Source organism: Bos grunniens, chromosome 1 (genome assembly GCF_055505025.1).
Source record: "Bos grunniens cultivar Pamir isolate PY7600 chromosome 1, Bosgru_T2T1.0, whole genome shotgun sequence".
NCBI lineage: Eukaryota > Metazoa > Chordata > Mammalia > Artiodactyla > Bovidae > Bos > Bos grunniens.
This window is the reverse complement of record NC_141165.1, coordinates 23,459,911-23,478,286: the sequence shown is the minus strand read 5'-3', so window position 1 is coordinate 23,478,286 and position 18,376 is coordinate 23,459,911. Positions and strand designations below refer to the sequence as shown.

The window sequence follows — 18,376 nt, the reverse complement described above, 5'->3', positions numbered from 1 at the left end:
TCCAGTATTCTTGCCTGGAAATCCCATGGACAGAGAAGCCTGGTGGGTTACAGTTCATGGGGTTGCGAAAGAGTCTGACATGACTGGGCTACTAAACAACAACATTCATCTACTTGTGTCCATCATGAAGCACTATACATTTGAAGATTTTTATTCTCTTTTTAAGGACTGGTGTTTTCTAAGTACATATATGCTATGCTATGCTATACTAAGTCGCTTCAGTCGTGTCCAACTCTGTGCAACCCCATGGACGGCAGCCCACCAGGCTCCGTCGTCCCTGGGATTCTCCAGGCAAGAATACTGGAGTGGGTTGCCATTTCCTTCTCCAGTGCATGAAAAGAGAAAAGTGAAAGTGAAGTCGCTCAGTCGTGTCCGACTCTTAGCGACCCCATGGACTGCAGCCCACCAGGCTCCTCCGTCCATGGGATTTTCCAGGCAAGAGTACTGGAGTGGGGTGCCATTGCCTTCTCCAAAGTACATATAAGTTATATTCAAATTAAAACATCCTTATTTCAAAAAAGTACTTGTGATCCTCTAATGGGGCTTTGGGATCACTCCCTGTCACACCTGCCTCACTGGCAGCTGTGGAAAAAGCCAAGAGGAGGCAGGAGAATTTGGACTTACAGTCCTAACACCAGTGACTGCATCTGACTGCATCTGACTTGTGAACACAGATGTGACCCAAACCCGGGGTCAGAGGGCATCCTGCTGAGCAGACTTGAAAATCAGAGCAAGTCCTGGGCCCCTTCTGGGCTTCCCTGGTGGCTCAGACTGTAAAAAAATCCACCTGCAATGCGGGAGACCTGAGTTCTATCCTTGGGTTGGGCAGATCCCCTGGTGAAGGGGACAGCTACCCACTCCCATATTCTTGCCTGGAGAATTCCATGGATAGAGGAGCCTGGCAGGCTATAGTCCATAGCATTGCAAAGAGTCAAACAGGACTGAGTGACTTTCACTTCACTTCTGCCTGGGCCCCTTTCCTTGATCCATGACAGGATGAGATAAGTGGATGTTGAAAGACTGGTGATTGAAATGAGATCAGATGGTATTTCCAGAGAGAAGCTGATGGTGAGTGTGGCAGTGAGAACACGTCGGGAGCTGTCATGGAGCAGGCCTAACTCACTTTGAATGGTCTGCAGCGACAGGTGCAGTGGGCTGCCTTTGCTCACCTGTACCCTGCCTGGGATGGCAGGTGTGGGGTTGGGTGGGGATGAGGAGCAGGTGGTCTGGACCAGGGGCCCAGGGCTGGTGCTCCTCTTTGAAAGGAGCAGGGCCCCTCCTCCTGCCTCCTGTCCCAGTGGGGCTCCCAACTGCCCCCAGACATGCACTTTTCATTAGTGAGCTGGGCGGTGGGCGGGCTTCCTTGACCTTCCATGTGGAGAGTGAAGTGGCGGAGCTCAGAGTAGTGGAGGATCCAGGGCAGAGGGGGTTAAGTTGAGCTCTGATGTTTCAATAAAACCGCAGCTCCTCTCCACAGACACTGCCAGTCTCATTATCTCTGTCAATCAGATCCAAGCAGTAGAACTTCCAAGTTCTCTCTCTGGCTGACAAACTCTCTGTACATGTTCAAAGAACTTCCTGGGCTCTGGAAGCCCAATTACCAGCACTCCGGCTTGCCTCTGCAATTCTCTTTCTTAAAGCCTTTCAATTGTCATCTGTAAAATCCTTTACTGCCACCACCTCAGTGGTTTCTGATGTCGGGCTACAGCCGGGAGCCCCTCCTGGGTCTCTCCCAGGACGGGTCGGGAGATGCCTTCTGAATGGGCAAAAGTTACTCTATGCCTTCCACAGAGAGTAAACTGGTACTTGGGACAATGGTGAAAGGCTTTATTTTAGGGAAGAAAAAAAAAAAAAAAAAACGGAAGGAGAATAAAACTGCTCCTTTGCAGATGTTCTTATTCCCTTTGAGGCCCAGCTCAAGCATTAAATATCTGGAAACCTTCTTTACCTACCCTCAAATGTTCCCATAGCTCTATGTATCTGGTGCTGGGCTGTAAACCCCCAAAGAATAGAGCCAGTAAGCACAATGCTTAGTCACAGTTAGCAAACTCTGAGTGTCTGTTGAGTGAATGATTTGGGATTTCTGAAAGTCTAATATCAGAAACTTCATTTGTTTTCAGCAGAGGTGAATACATTTGCTGAGAATATCCTGAATGTCAAATCTTGCCTGTCAGAGAGTTTTCAAATCCATTCCACATGTGCTGAATTGTTCTTAATCGGATTACAGTCTCTGGGCAGGGCAACATGGGTCTGCTTTTTCTGGCTAACATTTATTACTCATCTAGCTGACAGTGTGGACGGAACCAGAGTGCAGCTGATTTCATGAAAGTAGCCTCGGCATCAATTCCGACACTCACTGATTTGACACGCCACAGGAGCAGAGGCAAAGCATGGAGAATCAGAGATAATAGAGGATCTAGACACCACCCATGGTCGGCAACAGAACCTGGCTGAGGAGACAGCTTTTTCACCTGCTCTGGGCTGAAGGCACTCTACCCTCCAGAGCAGGGGCATTACTGCTAAGCACCCAGCTCCTTAGCATTACTGCTAAGCACCCAGCTCCTGTCTCATTAGACAGGTCACCACCTTTCGCAACCTTCTGAGCGACAGCCATGGCTGGAAACCTCCGACTGGACAGAGGACTGGTTGGGGGCCAACTTCTCCAGTTTACCAGTGCCTTGGGAGCCCACACCCACAACAGAAGTGCTTCTGGGGTGGCTGTTTTCTCCATCTGGACTGGGCCAGCCCTGTCTCTTCTTCCTTGGAGGTTGGGGAAGATAATAACTGCTTCCCAGTGATGGGAAGAACAAGTGAGAACACAGGTAATGCAGATATTGCAGACTGCGATCCCCTTAGCCCCAAAGGAACTGTATATATTCAGAACACAAGAAGGAGTGGTCCCAGGGATGGGGTGGGGGGGATCCAGGTAGGCTTTTGATTGTGACCTTATCAAAGCAAATCATCCACAAAAGGTTATCCACTTTTTGGTAATTATGGAGCAAAGGATCCCATCTGGAACACCCCTAAAATGCCTCTGCTAAAAGCATCTCAGATGATGCTTCTCTTTCCTGTCTCCCTGTCCCTTGTGGGTCAGGGAGGGGTGTTGCTGACCACCCAGCTCCGTCCCCTCCCAAGACCCGTCTGGAGCTGACCAACTCTGGGACTCTTGCTCAGCACCCCCTTCACCAACAGGTGCCAAGGATTCAGAATAACGGATTCTCAGGAATAAGGGCCTTTACAATGAACTCCTCCCTTTAGAGCTGAGACACAGAAGTCGCAGACAAAAGCTGCTGCTGGCTCAACACAGCACATCTGTCAGAGTAGAGCAGCTGGAAGCCAGGTCCTGCCAGGCAACCAGCACTGCTCCCTCTCCATCACACACAGTGACAGAGGGCACGCAGGCAAGTGCTTGGCAGCAGGGTACAATTCCCTGGTCAACTTTGGGCCTGATCTATTCATGATTCAGGCCATTCAGAACCAGCCCATCATCTCCCGAATTGGTCAGGGCACATTTTCAGGCTTTGGGGTCATAGGAACCATCACACCTCTGTGCTGGGCTCTTGATTAGTTCAAACATTGGTGCAAAGGAGGTCCCTGCGTCCCCTGCATCAGACACTTCACGTTCAGGACCCAAGGCCCAGTGAGAAACCAGGTGGGCCTGGCATGCCAGAGCCCTGGGACCCCTGGGGTGAGGGTAGTAGCAGCCGGGAGCAGCTGACACTTACATCTTGGTTGGACATGTCCCAGTAGGGTCTCTCTCCAAATGACATGACTTCCCACATGACAATCCCGTAGCTCCAGACGTCGCTGGCAGACGTGAACTTGCGGTAGGCGATGGCCTCTGGAGCTGTCCATCTCACGGGGATCTTGCCTCCCTGGGGGAAGGAGAAGCCTGGTCAGTCCAACCACTGGGTTCCCAGTTGAAAGTTGGTAAGAATAAACTGGGCACACACGTCCATCCTTCCACCCCTACCCCGATGTCTTGCGAACTAGGACAGCAGGGTCCCCAGGCAGAGGAATCTGCAGGGCTGGTCTCTCTCACACCACGTGTGGGCACATCGCATTGCTCCACACCAGAGGTGGTGACTGGGGCTGCGGTTGCATTCACCCCCAGTTCCCTATGTCCTGATCCTACCATCACCATGGGTGAGAGGAGCAGTGGAACTAACATAGATGCATAGGACACTGTGTGAGATCAGCTATGTGAGCCGTGACAGGCAGGTGCGGCTCTGCTGGCCTACAGTATTGTACGTACAAGTCACAACACTTGAGTCAGAAGGAAGCTAAGCAAGCAAAACAGGAAGACAGTGAAGGTGACACCTCTGGACACCCCCAACCACGAATCACCCTCTGCCCCTTGCACCCTGTGCTCCAGCCCCGGGGATTGGCTGTCCTCACTGTGCAGTCTGCAGGCAGCCCTGGCTGCACTTGGTTTACCTGGCCCGGCACTGAAAGATGCTGGCTCTCCCCCCTGCCCTTCTGTGCAGGTTGACATCCAGAGCTGCAGACACTTTCCTAAATGGCTACTCTTAGGTTTGTTTCCCCATCTAACCCTCCAGCCCCACCTTGGAAGTTTTCAGCTTGGCTCTCTGCTTGGCCCTCAGGTCATCTGCCAGACCTCAGCCTATTTTGTTTACCAGTGTGCATGCTCAGCCACAAAGTCACGGCCGACTCCTCGGGACCCCATGGACTAGCCCTCCAGGCTCCTCTGTCCATTAGATTTCCCAGGCAAGAATATTGGAGTGGGTTGCCATTTCCTCCTGCAAGGAATCTTCCTGACTCAGGGATTGAGCCTGCATCTCCTCCATTGGAAAGCAAGTTTCTTACCACCGAGCCACCTGAGAAGCAAGGGATTGCTATCCATCCATTTGTACATGTACTCCCTCAACAGATAGGCAGTGGGCACTGCTTTGTGCCAGGCCTTTTTGAGGAGCTGGTGTCCCAGAGCTGAGCCAGCTAGGGGCCCTGCCCTCAACCTGCATGGGGCATGGGAAAGCAGACAAGAAACAGAAACTTAATATGTACTGTTAGCAAGATGGAAAGTGATGAGGGTGAGGCCAAGGGGGATACAGGGTGTGTGAGAACTGGAGGAGACTCCCTAACACAGGAAGGGGTCAGGGAAGGTGGCCAGGAACAGTCAGAGGGGCAGTTCTCTGGAGCCTTTGGCCAGATGTGGATACCGGTACTGTCCCTTTCTACCTGTGTGACTTAGGGAAAGTTACCTAACCTCTCTGTGCCTCTGTTTCTTATTGCCAAAATGGGGGTGATGATCACACTTACATAGTCAGGTTGTCGTGAGGAAAACGGGGTTACTATCCATCCAGTGCTGGGGCAGGGCCAGGCATAGAGGGTCCATGCTATCCACTTGGTAACCAGTTAATCAGGCAGAGCATGTGGAGGAGGGAAGTCCAGGCAGAGAGGAGCACGGGCAGATGTGGGGGTAGCAGGCAGCAGAGAGGGAGGTAACTGCCCCCAGTGTAGGGTGGTCAGAGCACGGAATTCTGAAGGGGGATGTAAAGAGAGGGCAGCTCTCTCGGGCACTGATGCCACTAATGGGGGCAGAGTTCATCATTCTCCAGCGGAAAAAAGATCCTCGTTTTTAAGTCTTCACGCCAAACACTGGACTTCACTGCCCTGGCCCCATTGAGATGCCTGGGCTCTGCCTCCATAATACATGAGGCCTACATGTCCCTCCATCCCCTTCTCATCTGCCCCCTGCCTTGACTGAAGGAGGCTATTTTTATTCTGACCATCCTCATGATCTGTTCAGATCACCAGAGATACATGTTGGACTTCAGCAAAAAATACCTTTAAAATGCATAAGTGGTTAATCTGAGCGCCAGTGAGAGAAAAAGGAACAAACTGCAAAGTGTATTTTTATCTGGTTTCCTAGCTGGGGTCTGGGAGGAATGAAGGCATTCTGGCCCCAACCTCCCCAGGCACACATCCAGCTTTCCGCAAAGAAGACAGCCCTGATTTCCCCCAGGACTGTGGCAGGCTTTTGTGGTGGGAGAGTCCTCAACTCAAATACCAGCCACGTGACAAATGCCTTGAGGGCAGGCTCGGGCTGCGGAGGCAACAGAATGCTCCGTTCTCACCATCGCCCCAAACATGGATGAATTTATTGGTTTTATCTCCTTGGTACCACGGTTGGGAAGAGAGGTGGAAAATCCAGCCAGTAAACCAGGAGTTGTCGAACACAGTGTCTGACAGCTCAGAGATCCCATGCTGTGTGGCCACACTGGGTGGGGGATATTGCCACACCGGGAGAGGACCTGGGGCTCCCCTGGAGCAGAGGGGTCTCTCAATACAATACACCTGGGTTACGTAAGGTAGGAGAGAGCAGGAATTTAATTAGTGTCAGGCTGTGTGTGTGAGAGAGAGAGGCAATGAGACTCAGAGTGAAAACTTACCAGTGTGTGTGAGAGAGTGAGAAACAGAGAATTTGGTCATGTGGGTCTGTGGATCAGTGTCAGGGCTTATCTTTTGCGCCTGTTTGTGTCAGGGAACGGGGAAGGGAGATGAAAGCGTGCTTCTCCTGAATTTCAAAGAGGCGATTTGGGAGTCTGAAGGTGTCCTCTCTGCCAAGTCTGGGGCAGACCCAGGGGCCGCTGTGACAGCTGTGGCACCTCCCTCCTGCATGTCAGCTGGCAGTGCCAGGCCCGCTGGCGAGGTGCCTCCTTGCGTTGTTGGGCCTCACTGAACACAGAGTTCATCCTGTCACCACCCTGCCTCCATCCCAGCAGGTGCCAGAGCCTTTGAGAAGAGTCACCCTGGACAGGCAGGTGACAGTTTTGTCACGAAGGCCCCCCGCCAAGAGAGCAGGGGACGCTGATCTCCAGGCCGGCAGGAGGGAAGGGGCTGGGTGGTCTCCTTCCTGGGGGTTTTAGAGTTCCCTCTCAGCTTTGCAAACATCACATCATCAGCATTGCCTTCAGATGCTCAGAGGTAATTATGATGGATTATTTAACTCATCTTCAATTACATGGAAGAAAATCTATTAATGTAGAGATGGTGACCAGCCCCACGCAGGGGATTAGGTGAAAAGGAAATGGAATGGCACCGCAGCTGCCAGCGCTTCTTCTCATGAGGAAGGTCCTTCTTCCAGAAGAGAAGTCTGGACCAGAAAGACCAAGGTCAGGGTGCCCCTGTGACGGCCAAGTGCTCTGAGGGTCCTGGTTCTTGCCAGTGGAGGCATGAGGAAGAGGCATAAGGAAGGAGTGATCTGCTCTGCTGGATGGGAGGAAGCACAAGGGACAAATTCTCAGAGGGGCAGACAACAGACGAAGTCCACGGGAAGGATTCTGCACCCTTGTGGGCCAGAGGGGCTGACACTGGGCTTGAAGAGAGCATTGTCCCCTGCACGGGTTCCTCCAAGCACCAGATGCTTCGATGTCCCCCAGGGATGCTGAAGGCACAGGTGTGCATTCTGCAGGGACCGGGGACCAGGTTCCCTAGAGGTGCTATAGGAGTCACCATTGGGACATGGTGGGAGAGAAGAGAAGAGGATGGGAAGGCAGCTCACCACCATCAGTGTACTTCATACACTGACCTTCCAGGTAAAGCGTGGCATTCTTCACAAGTGTGACACTTCTAAAAGTTTGTTTCAGAATAATCACGCCTTAACTCAGGTATGAGACCAACTACAAAGACTCTGGGTATGTGTGTGATTTGATACACTAGGAAGTGATGTCTGGCAGCAGATTAATTTTAACCCAGCCATTCAAGGGCACCTGCTAAAAACACACAGCCACACCTACCACTAAGAGTGATGCCAATAGGTAGACGGTTTCAGCCTAGAGGTACTGTAGTTCCTCAGGCTCAGCCAGCCTGCAATAAACATCTATGCAGCACCCACTCGGCAAGCACCCTGCTGGGAACCTGACAGGAAGGACACTGAGCCCCGCTCTCTGGTGACGGATATCCCCAAGGCCCCCCAGACAGCTCGCTGCCTTGCTGCAGTGACATTGGAGAGGTATAGCTCATATCTCTGGCTCTAGGACCCACACGACTGTGTTTTTCAGGCTACAGTCTGAGCATAGCACTGGTTTGTCTTCCTAGCTATTCAGCGTAGAGATGCCCAGAAGGGTAATGTTTCTAGCTGTCTGGGCACTGCTACAGTACTTTTCTCCATCATCAGGTGTGAGACAAAACCTCAGTGGGGATGTTACAGGAATCCAGACACTGATGAATATTGAGTATTGTCAATCATAGAATCATTAGAATCATGTGCGGGAGGAATCCCCTTGAAGTGATAGGTTTATGACTGAGACGTCATGTAGTGGCTCTGAATTTCATAATGCCCACTCTCAAACAGGTTTATAATATATAAAACATATTGGGGTTGTTTTGAAGATCCAACATGATACATATATATATGTAAACCACTCAGAATATTATTGTTACCATTAAACAAGAATTTATGGAGTGTTGTGAGTTGAGTTTGCCCCCGCCAACCCCCAAAACAATACATTCAACTTCTAAATTCCTGTATCAGTACACGTGACCTTATTTGGAAATCTGGTCTTTGGGGATGGAACTGTAACCACAGAACCAGCTCTAATCTGGCCCTATTCTGTTTCTAACAAGATATTGAGTAGTTTTTCAGAGGCAATAGGAACAAAACTGCAAGTCATATAGCTGAAGTGTATGCAGAGAATTTATTGATCTCAAATAACACCCAGAACTAAAGTTTTTCCACGCCACAGAACCAAAGGACCAGGACATGATGGAACCTGAATGCTGAAACCCTTTCAGAAGCTAAAGTTTCACTGTCCATGAAGACCAGTTCTGCAGCTCCTTTACCATACCACAAACAGCCACGCTCCAAAACCCTCTAGTCAAAACCTGCCCCACCAGTGGTCCATGTACCAACCCTCCTCCCCTAATTTGTAAAACTATGACCCAACCCTGGATCGATCAGAGAGAGAGGTCTGAGCCCTGTCTCCTGTCTCTTTGCTGGTCGACCTCATGACAAAGCTTTGCCTGTTCTCAAATGCTGCTGCTGCTGCTGCTGCTAAGTTGCTTCAGTCGTGTCCGACTCTGTGTGACCCCAAAGACGGCAGCCCACCAGGCTTCCCGTCCCGGGGATTCTCCAGGCAAGAACACTGGAGTGGGTTGCCATTTCCTTCTCCAATGCATGAAAGTGAAAAGTGAAAGGGAAGTTGCTCAATCGTGTCCGAATCTAGTGACCCCACGGACTGCAGCCTACCAGGCTCCTCCATCCATGGGATTTTCTAGGCAAAAGTACTGGAGTGGGGTGCCACTGCCTTCTCCTCTCAAATGCTAGTGCCATAGTATTGGCTTCTATGCACGTCAGCCCTTTGCTGGGTAACAGGAAGTAAAAGGTGAGGTCATACTGGATTAGAGTGGGCCCTAAATCCAGTCACTGGTGTCCTTACAGGAAGGCCATGTGAAAATACAGAGATAGAAGAGGGCATGCAAAGTGAAGACAGAGATAGCAAAGGGAGTGATGCATCTACAAGCCAAGGAATGGCAAGGGCTGACAGCAGCCACCAGAAATGAGGAGAGAGGCCTCGGTCACATTCCTCTCTGGAAGTTCTAGAGGGAAAGTGACCCAGCCAACACCTTAATTTTGGACTTTTAGCCTCCAGAACTAGGAGGGAAAAAAAATGCTTGCTGTTTCAGATCAGTACAGTAGCTCAGTGATGTCTCTTTGCAACCCCATGGACTGCAGCATGCTAGGCTTCCCTGTCCAATACCAACTCCCAGAGCTTGCTCAAACTTATGTCCATCGAGTCAGTGATGCCATCCAATCATTTCATCCTTTGTCGTCCCCTTCTCCTCCTGACTTTAATCTTTCCCAGCATCAGGGTATTTTCCAATGAGTCAGTTCTTTGCATCAGGTGGCCAAAGTATGGGAGTTTCAGCTTCAACATCAGTCCTTCTAATGAATATTCAGGACTAATTTCCTTTAGGACTGACTGGTTTGGTCTCTTTGCAGTCCAAGGGACTCTCAAGAGTCTTCCCCAATACCACAGTTCAAAAGCATCAATTCTTCTGCGCTCAGCTTTCTTTGTAGTCCAACTCTTATATCTGTACATGACTACTGGAAAAGCCATAGCTTTGACTAGACGGACCTTTATCGGCAAAGTAATGTCTCTAATTTTTAATACGCTGTCTAGGTTGGTCATAGCTTTTCTTCCAAGGAGCAAACATCTTTTAATTTAATGGCTGCAGTCACCATCTGCAGTGACTTGGGAGCCCCCAAAAATAAAAAGTCTGTCACTGTTTCCATTGTTTCTCCATCTATTTGCCATGGAGTGATGGGACCAGATGCCATGATCTTAGTTTTTTGAATGTTGAGTTTTAAGCCCAATTTTTCACTCTCCTCTTTCACTTTCATCAAAAGGCTCTTTAGTTCTTCTTCACTTTCTGCCATAAGGGTGGTGTCATCTGCATATCTGAGGTTATTGATATTTCTCCCAGAAATCTTGATTCCAGCTTGTGCTTCATCCAGCCCATTGTTTCTCATGATGTATTCTGCATATAAGACAATATACAGCCTTGACGTACTCCTTTCCCGATTTGGAACCAGTCTGTTGTTGCGTGTCCAGTTTTAACTGCTGCTTGTTGACCTGCATACAGATTTATCAGGAGGCAGGTCAAGTGGTCTGGTATTCCCATCTCTTTCAGAAGTTTCCACAGTTTATTGTGATCCACACACTCAAAGGCTTTGGCGTAGTCAGTAAAGCAGGGTAGAAGTTTTTCTGGAACTCTCTTGCTTTTTTGATGATTCAAAAGATGTTAGCAATTTGATCTCTGGTTCCACTGCCTTTTCTAAATCAGCTTGAAGAGCTGGAAGTTCACAGTTGACATACTGTTGAAGCCCAGCTTGGAGAATTTTGAGCATTACTTTGCTGGTGTGTGAGAGGAGTGCAACCATGTGGTAGTTTGAACATTCTTTGGCATTGCCCTTCTTTGGGACTGGAATGAAAACGGACCTTTTCCAGTCCTGTGGCATTGCTGAGCTTTCCAGATTTGCTGGCATATTGAGTGCAGCACTTTCACATCATCATCTTTTAGGATTTGAAATAGCTCAACTGGAATTCCATCACCTTCACTAGCTTTGTTCGTAGCGATGCTTCCTAAGGCCCACTTGACTTCGCATTCCAGAATATATGTCTCTAGATGAGTTATCACACCATCGTGGTTATCTAGGTCATGAAGATCTTTTCTGTATAGTTCTGTGTACTCTTGCCACCTCTTCTTAATAGCAGCCCAAGGAAATGGATACACTGAGTATATGCCATTTTATCAGGCACTAGTTAAAAATATTGCAGTTAAATTCCAGGTCCACCATGGACTACTACTGGGCGGGTGATGGTAGTGGGATTTGGGGATGAGAGAACTTTCTAACATTAAGGTTGAAGCCCAGCAGATAAACCACAGGGCCTTCTGTAATATCTCCTCAGTGCTGTTGATCAGTCTACTTCCTGGAGGACTGCCCTTTGCCTAGCAACATGAGCGCTGTGGGGCGGGGCCTTCAAGGACAGAGCCTTGGTGCTTCCACTGATGTGGTTCTGAGGACCACAGTCAGAAGGCAGCTCTGATGATGATGGTGACGTGCCCCAGGGAGAACCCACCCTCACTCTGCTAGCAGTGTCCACAGACCCAGGCAGTCAGTTCAGGCCTGGGTAGCTGCATCTTAATTACATAGCACTAGCTGAAGGCCATGTCAATATCTTTTCCTGACATACCCAGAAAACCTAGCGTGTGCTTCTGGGATCACTCTGGGGAAGGTCATTACTATTATTATTTTAAAATGCCAATAGGTGATCCAATTTCTTCAGAATCTCTGGGGGTGGTTCCCAGAGTTTTAACATGTTTCAGGTGAGTTTTAACATGTTTCAGGTGATTCTAATGAGCAGTCATTGAGCACACGCATTGGTCTGCAGCCGTGGTTCTCAAATTTGAATGTGCATCAGAGTCAGTCCTATTAAAACACACATCATACAGCCCTAACCTGGACTTTCGAATGTACTAGCTCTAGGGTTGGCCTTGAGAATTTACATTTCTAATAAATTTTCAATGTGGCTCCTACACTTTAAGAATCACTAGCATAGACCAATCAAGCATAAGTCATGGATTGAGTGAAGTCTCATCTCAAATACCAACTCTGGTCATTGTTAACAGCTGGGTTGAGAAGGATCCTAAGGCTTCATCTGGACTCAGCAAGGAAATGTGCCATGACTGCTAAGCGATGCCTGCCACAAGTGAGGGAATGGGAGCCTATATATGGCGAATATTTGCCTCACTGCCGGAACCTCAAAAGATCTTAAAATGGTGGGGGGAAAGGGCAATGAGCTGGCCTCATCAAAGTTTCCATTAAGTATTTTTAAGGCCCGAGGGAAACAGAGGGTTAACTGAGGTGAAGTTTACATCATATAGAGCAAGCAGCCCTCTGGAGTGGCAAGTGGAGCACTGCCAGCAGCAGTGACTGTCCTGAATGCGTCGTTGACCAGCCTTGATGAGGCATCTGTCCAGAAGGGGCTCCTTGCAGCCCTCAGTAGACACTTCCGACACCAGTGTCCCTGCCCTCAGGGTACATCCATGGGACACGCTCTCCTGCTCTCCAGTTCCTGTCCACTGCATTGTGCCCAGAGACCTAACATGATTCTAAGTGTTAAATTAAGAAGGTATTTTAGAATGAATGTCTCTATTTAAAGCACTCTGAAAGTACACTGACCCATTTTTCCCAACCTAATCAGCAAAGTGATTTTTCCTCCAGATAAGACCCATATCAGCCTAGAAGGAAAAGAAGTTTACGCTGAAAAGGTTATCTTTATCTTAGCGTTACCGGCTTCTAACAGCCAGTGGAAATGGCTTCTGGCTGCTGGATTGCAACTGAGTCTATATTATAAAGAGGCCGTTCCTAGTTCCCTAGGATGCCAGGAATTTGCATGAAAACACTCTCTCCATCTCTCCATCTTCTGAGAGAGTTCATCTGGCCCCACTGCTTATTTCTTTCCAGAAGCCACAATCTTGATGGTGACACTGTAATTTATTACCATGCTAAGGATTATGATGCAACATACAGAGAATTAGAACTTTAGGTGGGAAACCGGCTGCAGGAACAGGTGAGCTTTTGGAGAGGATGGTCTTATTTGTCATGCAAATGGCACACAGAACAGAGAAAAGGGCTGGGAGAAAAGACAACCCAAAGAGACACACTGCGTTGGCTGCAGACAAAATTGTTTCTTAATAGAATGTTTTTCAAAGCTTTTCTTGAAGCATTAGCTGCTCCTCCGAAATGAATGACACAATGTATTTCGTACTAGTAATAAAATATGTGATTTGAATAGCTACAAATGGAGAGATTTACAGTCGGTGGGGTCCTGGCTGCCTCTCCCCTGAGCTTTGTGAGCGTTGAAACCCTTCTGTGAGATGCTGCAAAAGGTAATTGCAGCCCAAACATCATTTTCCAGCAGCGAGAGAAAGGCCTATTTGGACATAAATTAACTAAAAATATGCGGATGATAGTGTGTGTTTCATGTGTGAAGAACAGAAAGGCCATTTGGTGACGTTTCCCAGCTGGAAAACACACACACACACACCCTGTTTTCAACCATACAGGCGTTGTTTCTCTGTACTATACTGTCAGGGTAAACAGCTGTCTTTTACTATCCACCCCCAAAATAGCCCCTGATGGCTGAGATGTGGGCATTTAGTTTATATATATATACACACACACACACACACACACACATATCACAGATTTCTCGAGTTTATAATTTAAAAGAAAGGGTAGAGAGACAAGGGCTAAAAATTCACTGGCAGCCTTCATTCACTGGACAAGCAGGGTGTCTGTACCCTCTCTGGGCAGGGGCGGTAGAGGGCAGGGGCGATAGAGGGGCAGAGAACAATACCACTTCTGCCCTGAGGAGGGCGCTTTGCGCAGAGTCCAGCAGTGGTGATCATCACAGATGGTGGGGCTTGGTCTCTCCTGGTGCAACCCCCAAGCCTGGGCCTCACTCTCAGTGCTCCTGAAAAGTCTGCCCCTAGAGAGCATTTGGATTAACTGGTCTAATCTGCTTCAGATTCTCCACACTGTGCCTACCCAGAGGCGGACTGCTGGTCACCCAGGGAGGGGCCCATTACCCCTCAAGGACCTGCTGAGCAAGGATGTGTCTGCCCAGCTGTAAAACAAAAATACCACACACCCCCACACCCCGCCCCCCGCAACAAGGGGGTCGGGTGGGAGAGTGAGCTTCTTCGCCCTCCATCCAGGGATGAGCAGGGCTGAGGGGGAGGCTAGCCAGTCACCCTGATCTCTACCCTTCCCCTCGTGGGCTGATCCAGTGCGCAGGGCAGGAACTGAGCTTTTTCCTGGAGCCGCCATCATCACAGCTTCACTGCTGCCCAGCAGCCTCAGCCCCACCCTTAGAGACCACAGTTCTCTCCTTTTCTAGTCAACCTGCTTGCCTTGCCCTGGACCAGGTCTCCGTGACTCCCGTCTCTGCCAACAGGCTGTAGTGGTGCCCCACCTTTGCCCCAAGGGTCTCCCCTGTGACCTTCAGGTAACCACACTTCTCCCCTTCTAGTCCTGCCCCTGTCTGCGAGCTTCCTGCTGCTCCGAGGCGCGGCTGCACCTCGCATGGCAACCTGGCGAGGCCTCAGACAGTGAGCGGTGAGGGGACGGGCCGCAGGTCCGGCGGCTGCCCCGTCTACGCGGCCATCCTGGGACCTCTGTCCCACTCTGGGAAGCCTGTGAGGTTTATTCCTCGACCTCACTGAGCTGACTAAGGCCTTCCATGTTTTCCTTCCTCTTCTGTAAGCATCGGCGGACGGTGGCAACTCATTTTCACTGGTATACTCGGTCTTTTCCTTATTCACAGGGTAATATGCTGCCTCACCAACGTCCACGAGCCACGCTTCCAGCCTCTCTTCCTGTTCCCACCCTCCAGCAGCTATTTTAAAATAATCAGTCACATTAAATAGCTGAAGTTCCCCTGGCCTTCTGAACTGCCCTCCCTTCTTGGCACGGCTTCTCCCTCAAACAATCCCAGCAGTTATAACCAAGTCACTTAACCACTCTGTCTTACCATCTCCACCTGCCAATAGGGATAATAATGCTTAATTATCTCAGAGGGGCGCAGGAGGCACTGCTGGCTGATGCTGGCAGCCTGTGAGATGTGTGAGCGAGGCTGCTCTGCCTGCCTCCTGGTGGGAGCCTTGTTCTCCAGGCCGCCTGACCTCTCTGGCAGCAGTGAAGGAGGGCAGGGCCAGCCCCAGAGACCATTCGGGGAGGCCAGCTCCTACAGAGCCCCTTCTTAATCAGGTACATGAACCAGGGGAGGCAAGGATGGGGGCCAGGGGTCCACCCTGATAGAAGGTGGAGGGAGCACTTGAAAGCGGCTTCAATTCCTAATCCCATGCTGCCTTTTCCTCATAGCAGATAATGAGAAAGCAGAAGGAAAGATAAATGGGGATAAATGTCCCTGAATATGGAACATCTTGTCTATCCAGAAAGGGAAAAAAAAAAAATTGATTTCTGTTTCACTTTTACAGAGCATGGAGCTACTAGCTTCATCATCACCTCTAGACTGTACAAGTCCCAGTGAGTTCAGGGCTACAAAAGACCATGTGAGTCTATCGCATTTTTGATGTTTGGGGAGGCTTTGTTGAGATATAAGAATACTAAAGTGTACCTCAAAGTAAAACGAGAAAAAAAAAATACGTGTTGCTTTCTTTTTCAAATAAAGCATTAACAAGCACAATGTACTTGAGGAGCATAAACTAAGAAGATTGGTGGTGGTCCCCACATAAGGAGGGGCCTGGGGAGGCGGGAGGAACCTCACAAACTGTGGCAGGAGTACACACTGGCAAAAAAGTTTTAGGAACTGAACTTTTTTCCTACCCAAACTTGAAATATGCAGTTCTTAACATCACCATGTGGGGCAGCTGAACATCATGTGCTCAAATGCAGTACCCCGAGAAGGACACACCATCATTTATGTAACGCATAAAGCATAGCCCAGTTCTAAGCATGAGGAGAGATCAGACAAACCCCAAAAGAGGAAGCTTCTATTCAAAGTAGGGGCAGTATTCTTTAACAATGACAATATCATAAAAAACAAAGAAAGGCTGTAAAAGTGTTCCAGATTAAAAGGGACTTTATCAACATGACAATGAAATGCAATATCTGATCCTGGACTAGATCTTGTACTAGAAGGAAAAAGTGCTAAAAAGGACACTGAGGGTCAGTTAACAGTATTAGAATACAGACAGTAGATTTAATAAAAGTATTTTATCCATGTTAAATTACTGAAGTTGACAACTGTACTATTACAGTTATTAACCGAATATCCCTATTCTTAGGAAATTCAGAAATATGTACTGAAGTATGTGGGATACTTCATGGGAATAAAAACCATGATATCTGCAGCAGGCCTTCCAAGAGTTTAGAAAAAAACTTTTTGGGTGGGGAGCAGACAAATAATAAAGAAATGGGGTGAAATGATAAGAACAAGTGAAAAATCTGGGCAGAGGTTATATGGATATTATTTGTATTATTTTTGGAACTTTTCTTTAAGCTTGACATTAAAAATTAAAAATGTACAAATTCTTTGGCTCAGCAATTATTTTTCTTGAAGTTAATTGTACAGAACTAGCTATACAGGTGGCACCCCACTCCAGTACTCTTGCCTGGAAAATCCCAGGGACGGAGGAGCCTGGTAGGCTGCAGTCCATGGGGTCCCTAAGAGTCGGATATGACTGAGTGACTTCCCTTTCACTTTTCACTTTCATGCATTGGAGAAGGAAATGGCAACCCACTCCAGTGTTCTTGCCTGGAGAATCCCAGGGACGGGGGAGCCTGGTGGGCTGCCGTCTATGGGGTCACACAGAGTTGGACACGACTGAAGTGACTTAGCAGTAGCAGCTATACAGGTATGCAGAGTCATCTATATAAGAATATTCACTGAAGCACAGTTTGAAATAATACAACATCAGAAGCTGCCTAGATAGCCATCAAAGAGAGTTTGTTTAAAAAAAGGAAAGTTTGTTAGTTTCTACAGCTCATTCATACAAAGGATGCCTGAGAAAAAATCTGAGAAACCTACAGGGGTAGCAGCAACAGGTTTCCAAAAGCAGAAAGTAAGGTACTAAGCAGGGCAAAGCTCATATCTATGATACATTGTCAAGTGACAAAGCAAGGCAATGAATGGATTGGTTTGTATATTGAGACTATTTTTGAGACCATAAAAATTATAAACACACACACACATACAAGCTGGGAAGGAAACACACCAAACTATTCATGACAGACTTCTAGAGATTGGGAAGCGAGAGTCTCTTTCACTTTTTACTTTAAACACAATTTTAATTTATTTTTTAAGCATTGCTTTTAAAAATAAACCATAATATTTTAAAAACACGGAATTACTAGGGACTTCTTTGGGTCCCTTTGTTCAGATGAGCTGATGTTTCAAGTTGGACCCATGAGGTCCTTCTGCCTGCCTGCTCTGGGTGTGGGGGGAAGGAATGGGGTGAGGACAGGCCTAAGCCTGGTAAGTGGGGCCTGTGATAACAGCCGCTAAGAACCACAGGGGGAAGGGTCAAGTCTGGGTTGGAACAGCAGGAGCTGAAGAGCCCAGCTGCCTTAGGACAGCCATCGCACTCCCTGGGTCTATGGGTTTCCACTCCGCTCAACACTGACCAGTCTCCTACTTGGTATTTCAGATCTCTAGGAAGCTTGTGTGTCACTCATTAATTAATTTCTTAATTCAGACATTAATCCACAGTTACTGAGCAGCACACGAAAGCTGAGGTAAACGAGGAAGCCAGGCCAGCTGCTGGAGAGACAAATGCAGGGCTGGCTGAGACCACGAGGCCTGTGGCAGAGGCCTTGAAGGGCCACTGAGCCGCCTGGAGGAGGGCACTGATGGGAAAGCAGGTATAGGCTGTGCCAGCAGTATCGAGAGCACGGTGAGAGCTAGGCTGTAGGCTGAGCTGCCCACGGTTGTTCCCAAGCTCTCATGCTCTTTCTTGGCCTTGGATTCTGCTGTCCCAACGAGGCTTGCATACAGAACTTGCTTGGGGTATGGTGGGACCCCAGCCTGATATAGACTTTAGTCAATGTTGCTTGCATCTTATCTGTTCTTTCTCTTGATTAATCTCTCTATTTTCTGATCTACTTTAGGATTTATAGTTTTCCCATTTCTTAGAAAACCAACTCCTGGAGAGCCTCACACATTCCCAGGCTCAGCTTTCTCCCAACTTGCTGGGTCTAAACCCCTGGTCTGCCTCCCTGCCTATCCTGCTGGAGCCCATAGGAGCCCAGGGCTGGGTGGTTTGGAACCACCTGGGCCTTCGCAGTAGGAAGGAGAAACACATCAGTGTCTGCACCTCTAGC

At 48.7% G+C, this 18,376-nt stretch overlaps 1 protein-coding gene across 1 annotated transcript in view; it reads right to left on the bottom strand.

The window, feature by feature from the left end:
- Positions 1-18,376, bottom strand: part of EPHB1 (EPH receptor B1) — a 471,534-nt gene that overhangs the window by 10,255 nt on the left and 442,903 nt on the right. The window contains exon 13 of the mRNA XM_086316585.1: positions 3,726-3,875. Coding sequence (XP_086172711.1) covers positions 3,726-3,875 — 150 coding nt within the window. The remainder of the gene's footprint in view (positions 1-3,725; positions 3,876-18,376) is intronic.